Below are 12038 nucleotides of genomic sequence, written 5' to 3'. Positions count from 1 at the left end.
GTTTATTCTCAGTATTTAAGAGTCTTTTATGGTTTGCCTCCTTCCCTCTCTGTAACTTCCCCCCCCCCCCCATGGTCTTCTGTTTGAGTTTCTCAGGATCCACATATGAGTGAAAACATGGTATCTGTCTTTCTCTGCCTGACTTATTTCACTTAGCATAATACTCTCCATTTCCATCCACGTTGCTACAAATGGCCAGATTTCATTCTTTCTCATTGCCAAGTAGTATTCCGTTGTATATATAAACCACAATTTCTTTATCCATTCATCAGTTGATGGACATTTAGGCTCTTTCCATAATTTGGCTATTGTTGAAAGTGCTGCTATCAACATTGGGGTACAAGTGCTCCTATGCATCAGCACTCCTGTATCCCTTGGGTAAATTCCTAGCAGTGCTATTGCTGGGTCATAGGGTAGGTCTATTTTTAATTTTTTGAGGAACCTCCACACTGTTTTCCAGAGCAGCCGCACCAGTTTGCATTCCCACCAACAGTGCAAGAGGATTCCTGTTTCTCCACATCCTCTCCAGCATCTATAGTCTCCTGATTTGTTCATTATGGCCACTCTGACTGACGTGAGGTGGTATCTGAGTGTGGTTTTGATTTGTGTTTCCCTGATGAGGAGCGACATTGAGCATCTTTTCATGTGCGTGTTGGCCATCTGGATGTCTTCTTTAGAGAAGTGTCTATTCATGTTTTCTGCCCATTTCTTCACTGGGTTATTTGTTTTTTGGGTGTGGAGTTTGGTGAGCTCTTTATAGATTTTGGATACTAGCCCTTTGTCCGATATGTCATTTGCAAATATCTTTTCCAATTCTGTTGGTTGCCTTTTAGTTTTGTTGATTGTTTCCTTTGCAGTGCAGAAGCTTTTTATCTTGATGAGGGTTCAATAGTTCATTTTTGCTTTTAATTCCCTTGCCTTTGGAGATGTGTCAAGTAAGAAATTGCTGTGGCTGAGGTCAGAGAGGTTTTTTCCTGCTTTCTCCTCTAGGGTTTTGATGGTTTCCTGTCTCACATTCAGGTCCTTCATCCATTTTGAGTTTATCTTTGTGACTGGGAGTAAGAAAGTGGTCTAGTTTCATCCTTCTGCATGTTGCTGTCCTGTTCTCTCAGCACCATTTGTTAAAGAGACTGACTTTTTTCCACTGGATATTCTTTCCTGCTTTGTCAAAGATTAGTTGGCCATACATTTGAAGACCACCAATCTTCTTTTGCCCCATTTCCTCCTCAGAACCTCCAGAACTGCCCTGATTCTCTTTTGCTCTTAGAGCAACGCTTCTTGAAAGAGGTGTCTCTACTCTTTCTTCTCCATTTCTTTCCTGCATTTCCATTCCAATCAGATTTTTCGCTTTCCCCCTTATCCCCACCTCCTTCTGGCCTGTATTAAGTTCCCTAATTCCCTTTATGCTGTGATGCAGCCGTCAGCTCCCAGTCTGACTCTTGGTCTGCCTGCAGTGTGTGTTTGAAGCGGTAGGCTGCTGTCTCCTTCCCACACGTTCTCTCTTCCTGGCCCTCAAACCCTCGTGCGTTCCGCGTGTTCTTTCCTCACTGGCTGCTCTTTCTCAGTTTCTCTGCTTGTACCTTCTCATCTCCTTGATCTCTGTACTTTGATGCGCCCCAGAGCGAGGCCTTGAACTTCTCTTTCCTATCCGTATTTTTTCCTTGGTCATCTCATCTTGTCTCTGGCTCTAAATGCCAACTGTGTGTTGATGACTTGGCTCCCCAAATCCCAGGCTTGTGTACCCTGGTACATTCATTTAAATGTCTACACTTAGGTGTCTAATGAATGTCCAAACTGGAGCTTCTGTTATTCTCTTTAAATCCATTCTGTCAACAGACTTCCCCTTGTCAGTAAATGGGAACTCTACTCTTCTAGTTGTTCAGTCTAAACTTGTAAGTTATCTTTGACTTTCGTTCATACCCCACGTTTCGTCTGTCAGCAATCCTATGAGCTCTGCCTTCAGAATGGATTCAGAATCTGATGACTTATCATCACCACTTTTGCCCCCCGTCCACTGTTAATGTCTCTTCTGGAGCTTTCTGTCTTCCTGCTTCTGCTGTTGTACCCCTCTCTCCCCACAGTCTTTCTGTTCACCGAAAGAGATAGATTGAGCCTGTCACGTAAGATTGTGACACTCTGATTGGAACATCGTTTTGGCTTTCAGTTGTATCCACAGTAAAAGGATAAGTCCTCAGAGTGACCTTCATTGCCCTTTATGACCTTGTTTCCGTTAAGTTTCTTGTTTCATTTTCAGTGCCTTCTCTTCTTTACTCACTGTGCTCCTTCGTGGTTCCAGAGCGCACCTGCCATATTCCTTCTTTGGCTGCTTCCTCTCCTGGGGTGCTTTCCCCCCTTCGTCCCTGTAGCTATAGGACCCATTCCATTTCCTTTCCTATTTACTCAAATGTCACCTTCACCTTCAGAATAAGACCTTCCCTGGCATGATACCTAAAATTGCAAACTCCCTCCCCCCACCACATCCTAATTATCCCCCTCCTTCCTTTATTTTTTTCCTTAACACTTAACACTATTACACATTCTATAAATATGTTACTCACTTCTGTGTGTGTGTGTGTGTGTGTGTGTGTGTGTGTGTGTGTGTGTGTTTGCTCTCCAGGATGTAATTTGGCGGGGGTGGGGGGGGGATCTACTTTGTCCTGTATCCCCAGAACACAGAGCATTGCACATAGTCTAGGCTGAGCAAATGGTGGCTGAATGGATAATCAAATGAATGTAATGGCTGCTTTATAACACTAAATACGGTGACTTAAACACTTGAATGTTACAGTGGCCTTTATTTAAGAAATTAGGGAGAGAAGAATTGGAAGGTATCGTTTAACAAAAGATACCCATAATTGGCAGAATAAAATCCGGTAACTCGGTATAGACTTCTGCCTTCAGTGCCCCCACCTCTCTTTTTCTTTGTTATAATTTTCTGGTCCAGAAAGTCCACAAGTCTGGGAACTGGTGATATAGATGATTCAAGAAAGGTGGCAGCGAACGAAAGAAGAAATACAAGACAGAAACTAGTGGAAGATGCATGCTTGAGGGAGGTTGTTTTTACATTTTTATTTTTTCAGAGTCTTGCCTATGCAATAAAAGACCTACCCAGTGCAATTATACTTATAATTAATTGGTTATTTACTTTAAAGTGTTTAATAGGAAGTCACTCAAAAAATCTATGCATACCTTAATAATTTAACGTAAGACATAATTTTATATTCATCTGCCAATCTTTTATGAAGCGAGAGGCAGGATACTGAGGCTGCTCATTGAGATTCCACTTCTGCCTTTTGTATGAGTTTTCTATAAAACGGCAAGTGTATTGTATGACCTGCCCTTTATACTTTTGGTTTCTTTATCGTGGAATGAGAACTTCAGACACATGCAGATGAGCAGTCGGGGACTGTAACCTTTTCAGTTTATCAGAATTTCCCGCAGTTTTTCTGGTTTCAGTTCAGTTCAGGTATTCTTAGTGACTACCTAGTCCTAATGGCCAAGCCCTGCAGTTTCCAGGAAACTAGTAAACAATAGTGCACATATGGCTTCATCGAACAACCTCAGTGGAAACAGTACCATGCTGAATTCTGCATGTGTGTGTTAATCTTTACAAAGCACACACTCAAAGTGTGCACTTACTGCCCTTTGGGAGACTCGTACACTAATGCATAGTCGTGTAATCATGGTTTTAGTTCCAGCTTTGCCCATGTGTTATTGTACAGAAAGCAGTTCTCTGCTTAAAACAGGGGTAGTAGTAGGCAGTCTCTCTTAAGAGAATTAGTGTTGATATTTGCAGAGTGCTTTGGATTTCCCTGAACAGGCATTTAAACAAATAAACAATCACACTTATTATATTTATTTGGCAGAGAACAATCTTAATAATGGATTATATTGTTTCTTCGAGCTTATTGATGTTTTTAATAAGGAGGAAAGGATATGTAAAGCTATGAATTTTCACGAATTCAGCTGTTTCTTTATGTAATGCAACATTTTGAATAGCTTATGGAATATTGGAATCTATTCGTATCTTTAAAAACTGTATCTTAATTTTATGTGGTGTGAAATCTTACTCAAAATACATGACCAATAGACTTTTCAGTGTCATTATTCTGTCTAAACAGGGCTCTTTCCTCCCTGTACTTCTTGTCCTCTCCTGACCTCTGCTGGTGAGGTCTAGGTGTGTGGGACTCCAGTCCACTATCCTCAGTCACCCATTCCAATACTCAAATAGGAGAGACAGAAAAGCATCTGAAGATTTGAACTTCAGTAGAGTTCCAAGATTTCTTATTCTAGGAGAGAAGTCCATTTAATATCTGTCCATGCATTATGTATATGTAGGGCCATTACTGTCAGGATTATTAATCATGTTAATCACCTTAAGACAACTGGGCATCAGATTGCAAACTTCAAATGAAAGGTTTAGTCCTTTTCTGAAAACAGCTCATGGGAAGAAAAGTGCACAACATGGTTGGTTTTCATAGTCAGTGAGGTAATAGAGAGCTAGTAGTAGACTTAAAGATCTCGGCGTTATTTTCCTTTGGATAGATGTTGTTTTGAAGTTCCCAGGGGAATATAATTTTCTTATACTAGGGTCTCCTATATGATTTTAGCAGTTACAACGTTGAGCTCACCTAGTACCCGATTTTTAGCTTTTGAAAACCATTCCCCATTAAAAAGAATCACTGTTTCTTTTTTTTTTTTTTTTTTAATTTTTTTTTTCCAACGTTTATTTATTTTTAAGACAGAGAGAGACAGAGCATGAACGGGGGAGGGGCAGAGAGAGAGGGAGACACAGAATCGGAAACAGGCTCCAGGCTCTGAGCCATCAGCCCAGAGCCTGATGCGGGGCTCGAACTCCCGGACCGCGAGATCGTGACCTGGCTGAAGTCGGACGCTCAACCGACTGCGCCACCCAGGTGCCCCGAACCACTGTTTCTTAAAAAAGTGGCTGATCTAGGTTTGGGGTAGAAAAAGTATACAGTAAAGTGAACCTGATTATCTTGTGCCAGATAGGGCATGTCTCAAGGATCCATTTGAAGGGGCAGATCTCCAACCACTTAAGAGGCAGTCCTGCCAAATTTGGGACAGTTTGAGCTTCAAAAGAATAATGATGAGAGTGGATTATAACACATAGAATAAAATATTTCTTTGGGGTGCCTGAGTGTCTTAGTCAGTTAAACCTCCGACTCCATATTCGGCTCAGGTCATGACCTCACAGTTCATGAGTTTGAGCCCCATATCAGGTTCTACCCTGACAGTGTAGAGCCTGCTTGGGATTCTCTCTCTCTCTCTCTCTCTCTCTCTCTCTCTCTCTCTCTCTGCCTCCCCCACACTCTTATTCTCTCTCTCAAATATATAAACATTTGAAAAAAAAATAGTTTTTTATACCATAGTGTTACTTCAAAGGGAAGAGGGGCTAGAAGAGAAAGATTTTTAAATAGAAAAGTGTCAATAATATAGAAGGAGTCCTAGAAAAAAACCCACCACATCATTGTAGAACCACCAGAATCAGAATCTGTTCAGACAGGGGTTATTTGAGGGTAATAAGACCACTGGATAGAATTGTGAAGGAACAGGATGTCCACACTCCCTCAAAGCCTACCACACAGACTATAGTTGACCATTGACCATACAGTGGGGGCAGGGGTGCTGACCCCTCGTGCAGTCGAAAATCCACATAGAACTTTTGAGTTCCCCTAATCTTAATTACTAATAGCCTGCTATTGACTAAAAGCCTTACAGATAACGTGAACAGTCAATTAACATATTTTGAATGCTATATGTATTAGATAACTGTATTCTTACAATGAAGTAAGCTGGAGAAAAGAAAATGATGTTAAGAAAATTGTAAGAAAGAGAAAATACATTTAGAGTACTATGCTATATCAGAAAAAAATCCACATATAAGTGGACTCGCACAGTTCAAACCCATATATCATTTAAGGGTGAGCTGTATAAATACATGGTGCAGTGTTCTAACTTTTTGCGTGCTCAAAATATTTCAGAACAAAAGTTGGGAGAAGTCAGATGTCTGTGTATGAAGTCAACAGAGCTTCTGGTAGCAATTTTGTGTAGACTTCTAATATCAGTAGTTCTGCCTTTTGGCGATACTTTGAAAGGTGTTGCCAACATGATGGAATGATAACCATTTTTACCATTATGTAAGAGATACTATTATAATTTATTTCTGGTTATTTCTGTATTACAATGATTGAATTACTTCCAAAAGTATTTATGATCTTGGTTCATCCATTCATATTTTTTCTCTTTCATACTCCTCTACCTCTGGTAGAATGCTATTAATTGTTTCACAGTGCTGTTCACTCATTTTTCTGTATATAAATTGTGTTTAACTTAAAAATATTTAACTCTTAGGGGCGCCTGGGTGGCGCAGTCGGTTAAGCGTCCGACTTCAGCCAGGTCACGATCTCACGGTCCGTGAGTTCGAGCCCCGCGTCGGGCTCTGAGCTGATGGCTCAGAGCCTGGAGCCTGTTTCCGATTCTGTGTCTCCCTCTCTCTCTGCCCCTCGCCCGTTCATGCTCTGTCTCTCTCTGTCCCAAAAATAAGTAAACGTTGAAAAAAAAAAATTAAAAAAAAAAAATTTTAACTCTTTAAATATAACAACCCCTCTTTTAGGTGTTGAAATTAGAACAGGAATATATGATACGGTTCCTATTGTCAAGGAGTTTCTATGGTAATAATAATAATAATGATATGACTTGGCCATTTAGGGCAACTAAAACACAGCTGTTTGGTATTATAATAATCCTAATAATTCTTACTTTGTAGACAGAGCAACTAAGATACAGAGAGATTAAGAAACTTGCCCCAAATGAAACAGGTAGGAAGGGGCAAAATTCAAATTTAAACCCAGGCCAGCTGGGTCCTCAGTCCGTGGCATAAAATGCTGAGGAAACAGTTAATTTTGCTTGGACCGTGAAGGCATTTGAGAAAGGTTCCAGACCTTTGACATTTAACGGAACGGATATATTTTACCAGATGATGTTGGGGAAGAGCATCATAGGCAGACAAATAGCAAACTTTGCTTAAAGAGTCATGAAAATCTCTTATGTGCTGGGAATGACGAATAGTTCAGAGTGGCCAGATCACACAAGTAGCAGGGAGTGAAACTGGAAGGTGAATGGGGCCATGTGGTGAAGAGCCAGCCATGTAGAAGTTTGAACTTTATTTGTAGATAGTGGGTAGCCATTGAGGGGTTTTTAACTGTGATGCATTTAAGGTTTTTTTTTTCAACGTTTTTTTATTTATTTTTGGGACAGAGAGAGACAGAGCATGAACGGGGGAGGGGCAGAGAGAGAGGGAGACACAGAATCGGAAACAGGCTCCAGGCTCCAGGCCATCAGCCCAGAGCCTGATGCGGGGCTCGAACTCACGGACCGTGAGATCGTGACCTGGCTGAAGTCGGACGCTTAACCGACTGCGCCACCCAGGCGCCCCTTAACTGTGATGCATTTAAAAAGATGTGGTAGCGGTGGAGGTGGAGTTGAAGACCACCCCAGCTACCAGTGAGGAGTTAGTGCCTTCATCTAGGAGTTAGGATTGCTGAACCAGGACAGGAGACATGATGGAAGCAAGAGACATGGATGGACCAGCAGAATGTGGATTGGGGAGTGGGAAGGAAGGGAACGGTTTTAGTTTGATAGGCTTAGTAGGTAGTGATGCTGTGGATTCATGTTGGAGAAGAGAAGGGGAATAGCATGGTCAGGGAATAGTTTGGGATATGTTGAGAGTGAGTATCTGCTGAGCTTATAGGTCAAGATTCTCACTTGATGTTATATTCTGTCTAGTTTGTCTTGGTGTTACTGAGTCCACGACAAGATGGTGTTCGTTAGCCTGTTTTTCTGGAGCATTCAGGTTCACATCTGTCACCTGTGGTTTCAGTTACTTCTTATTTCAGAATAAGTTCTGGAATAGTTAGTTGTAGCATGTTTGGCGATAGAGTATATTTTATCCACGAGTTGTAGATTCATGAGTGGGGGGAAGACATTCACTGCGTTCAGCTCAGGTGTAGCTGAATTGATGGCATCACGGAGTTAACATTTAAACGAGATGGAACTACTAATACATACTTTTTAAATCCTGCAGCATGGGAGCTTTTCCCAAGTGTGTCTTTTTTCCCCCCTGTAGGGGAAAGAAAAGCATACTTAATGGTTTTTAAAATTGTGTTTGTGTGTTTTGTCCTTCTGTGTTAGTGTGTAGCATTTAAAATTACATATATGATAAATATGAGAATACAAGGTATGCCTTAAAAAAAGAATAACTACTTCTTAAAGTGATTCATTGATAATTCATAGTCATAAAAATGAAACATAGCAAGAGACCTGCTAGGTCTCAGCAGGGTTGTTCCTGGCAGAGTGTATGTTATTATACTCTAGGGTTGGCTTGAATTATTTGGTGTTTTCCTGTTGGTGGAGAAAGGGGTTGTGTTTGAAGAAGTCAGGGGACGAAGTGCCGAAGAACAAAAAAATACTAAACTTCGATCAATCTTAATTTTTCACAGCTTGGCCTTCTCTAAAGTCACATTTAGCAGAAACATTAATTAGATTTCAGTGCCCCACTGAGCTTTAAAATTAAACATATTTCTGGAACCATCTGTAACATTTTATCACTAATAATATAATGAAGAATATGCTCAGTCTTTTGAAAAATGGGAATTATAACAGTACGTTTTGCTCACGAGTGATCATCTTTTATTATGAACAACCCATCACAATTTCTAGTAAGAGTTAAGTAATTAAAGGGTTTTAAAAATATGCCTAAAAATAAAATTCTCTAAAAATATTTGCGTTTTTAGAAATTGAGAATCTTTTCCCAAAATCAGGATTTTCTTTGGGATTTTATGCTTCTTTTAAATCTAAAAATATTGATGGTGGGCATATGCCATCTGCCTGTGAGACTGCAGTGAAGACCGTCAGTAAGAGCCATTGCTTTCATCTAAACTATAATTACCTGAACCGAGGACACGTGGGAAGCAAGAGACATAGATGTGGTGGCTAAGCGTGTAGGTCCTGAAGCCAAGCTGCCCGGCTTTGGACCTCTCTTCAAACCTGACTTTACCAGATGGGGGGATTTGAAAGTCCTTTAACCCCCGTACCTTATTTGTAAAACAGGGACGATTATACTTACCTCACAGGGTTGTCATAAGCTTACCGTTTAGAGCATAAAGTATGTCTTCGGAACCGTTTTCTTTCCCGTATGGGCTTTCCTTGCCTTTGCTTTTGCTTCATCCACCTATGACACTGACAGAGGCCTCCAGAAAAGAAAATGTGGGGATTGAGGAGAATTGACAAAATGGCGGAATCTCAGCTCACTCACCAGAAAGGATTACTTTGGATTCCTTCCGTGAGAATGAAATAGTTTGGGACCTACTCTGTGTCCGGCACTGTTCTGGGGACTGGGGAGACTGCAAACACATCTGCCTTCATGGGGTGCGGAGTCGTTAGGGGAGAATGCACGTTAGGTGCGCAGCAGCAGTGGGCTCCCTGACTCTGAAGCCCGGCAGGAGACGGTCTGACCCGGTTACACAAAGAGGTCCCCACAGACTTTTTGGCTGAGGAGGGTATTTTCCTCTGTCTGAAAGGATGGGGTACAAAAGCGCCTTCCACATTTGTGTCGGGCTTCTGAAGAAAAGGGACGGATGAGCTGTACATGCATAGTTCTTTGTCTAAATTTACTAATCAGGTAAGTCACTTTACCACCTTAGGAGTTGATAAGAGGTTGGACCACAGGCCCAAATAATTAGGAAGAAACGTCCCTTCTCCTGGAGACCAGAGAAGGAAGGAAGAAGCATTTTCTGTACCACCCTCCCCATCCTCCAGCTTTGCTCCAAATCTCAATTTGGTGTGACGTCTAAGACCCCTGTCTACGTTTTCGGCCTCATCCCCTGATGCTTCTTTCTTTAGCTCTTTAGAACTACTGTCAGGCACCACGGGCTGAATTACCTAGAGCTACATCTATCCATGCTTCTTAGCATATTCATTCCCACGTTGTGCTTGATAAAAATCCTAATAATGTTTCAGTTCTTCATTTAGGGCTTATCTTCTTTAACATCCCTAGGTGGATTTGACTGCCCCTTCCATTGTGACCTTGCTGTCACCTTTTCTGACCTTATGTTGTCACACAAGTCACAGCATTCTACCATGTCCATGACAGTTGCCCCGAGCAGACGTTGACCTTCAGGGGAGCAACTTTACTTACTTTTGGATAAATTTTTCACTAGCATATTGCTAGTTGTATGTTAATCTCTCCACACATAAATACCCGGTTCTCCTTTAAAGAATCATCTTGGTCACTGAAAACTTTAGTTAGAATTCAGTAAAACGTAACAGAGGAGAATTGAATTTTGAAGGTCTTTTTGTTGGAGTTGTTGTTGTGGCTGCATAAAACATATTGCAAAGTAACTAAAAATGTCCTTTTGGTTTAGTTTTGTAGAATACATAGTATTTTCATCAATTAATTTAAAAGCATTGAAAAATTTAAACGATTCCTTTCTCTTTACCTGTCTTTAGCTATGGAATACTATTGCTACAACTATAATCAATTATCTAACTTCTTAGAGTTAGAAAGTATATTTGCTATCTAAGAGTTTAACTTTTTTAGTAGTTTTTGTCGTTGTGAAGCAGCATTTTTTTTTATTTTGTAATTTTTTTGGTAATTTCTAAGTACAGAAGCCTTAAACAGTGACATTGAATTTCAATTTCGTTTTAGCAAAAACAACTGGAAATTGAAAGAACGACTAAGTGGTTGAAAATGCTAAAAGGATGGGAAAAATATAAGAACACTGAAAAGGTAATTAAAATAATGTTATTTCTATCTGATACTGTACAAATTGAATGTGGATTTTCCTAATAAAAGCTTTTCTTAAATGATAGGAGTATTCATATTCTTGTTAAAAATTTCACTATAACTTAATTTAGTAAATTAGGAGTATTTCTGTTGTAACAGAATGTCTAGTTAAGAGAATGTACTGGACAGTGTAGAGGTAGGATGGTTTCAGGAGTGATTTGCTTCAGACTCTCCACTGTGTTGCCTATGACTTAGTTTCTTTCCCTCTCTCTTCTCTGACTTCTGCACTGTCATCTTTATCTTGAGGTTGGCTCCCCTGTGTGATCAAAATCATTGCAGTAGTTCCAGGCTTCATATCCACATGTCACACTGGTCAGGAAGAGGGCTGGCCTCTCAAAGCTTTCCCTGAAGCAGGAGCAATCTCCTTTTCAAAAGCTTCTAGCAAATCTCCCCTTAAATCTTTTTGCCCTGTACGGTTGGTGCTAAGTTTTAAACCAATTAAAACAACACACACATCTATTTAGTATCACCCCCAGTCTCCTCACAAAAGTCTTTATACATTGGGAAGCTGTGAAATTCATGGTGGTAGAGAAAAGGGCTTTCTGGTTTTTTAATGAGAAAAGGGCTCTCTGGTTAAATAAAGTTGGGAATATCAGAACGAGCCAAAGTTAAGCAAAGTTAAGTCCTTTATTACAGGACTCCTCAGAGTCTTTATTATAACTTGTGGTAGGGGGACCACACCTTGAGGGATCTTAAATTGAGTGAAACTTATTAGATGGTGGAAATCTTTTTGTCATAGGGCATCTCACAGGACTAATGTCCCTTTTCTTTTTGAGCATCCTAAATACCCTTATTTAAAGTCTCTTAGACTCTTTTATTATTTTATTTTCATCAGGTGTAAGTTCATTTTGGGATTGTCGATTTTATTAACTGTTGCTTTAGTATTAGGTTGGAACTCAAAGATGTTTTCTGAGAGGAATCGGTTTAGAGTAGAATGTGAGGTATAACATCTGTGCCCTTGTTCCTTATCATGCTGTCGCCCATACTGGCCCAAAGTTGGCACCTACTTTACCTCATGTCCTTGTGGAAAGATTGCTCAAGTGGTGATGACAGGGTAAATGTTGACGCACGGCACCTACCTTTCATCCCCCATTCAGTCCAGCAAAGTATTTGTAGAATTATACGGCTTAATGTTCTTCTTTAGTATACATATATCTATGAAAGTATGTAA

General features: G+C 40.4%; 1 protein-coding gene across 3 annotated transcripts in view; it reads left to right on the top strand.

The window, feature by feature from the left end:
• Positions 1-12038, top strand: part of USP6NL (USP6 N-terminal like) — a 181336-nt gene that overhangs the window by 116946 nt on the left and 52352 nt on the right. For 2 of the 3 annotated variants that reach the window (XM_032593820.1, XM_030321082.1), the window contains exon 6: positions 10730-10810. In XM_032593820.1, coding sequence (XP_032449711.1) covers positions 10730-10810 — 81 coding nt within the window. Of the gene's footprint in view, positions 1-9623; positions 9704-10729; positions 10811-12038 lie in introns of those variants that run through there. The other variant, XM_032593821.1, reaches the window with a different exon arrangement.

Source organism: Lynx canadensis, chromosome B4 (genome assembly GCF_007474595.2).
Source record: "Lynx canadensis isolate LIC74 chromosome B4, mLynCan4.pri.v2, whole genome shotgun sequence".
Classification (NCBI taxonomy): Eukaryota; Metazoa; Chordata; class Mammalia; order Carnivora; family Felidae; genus Lynx; species Lynx canadensis.
Note: the sequence above shows the minus strand (reverse complement) of the source record. Positions and strands in the feature narration are given on the sequence as shown.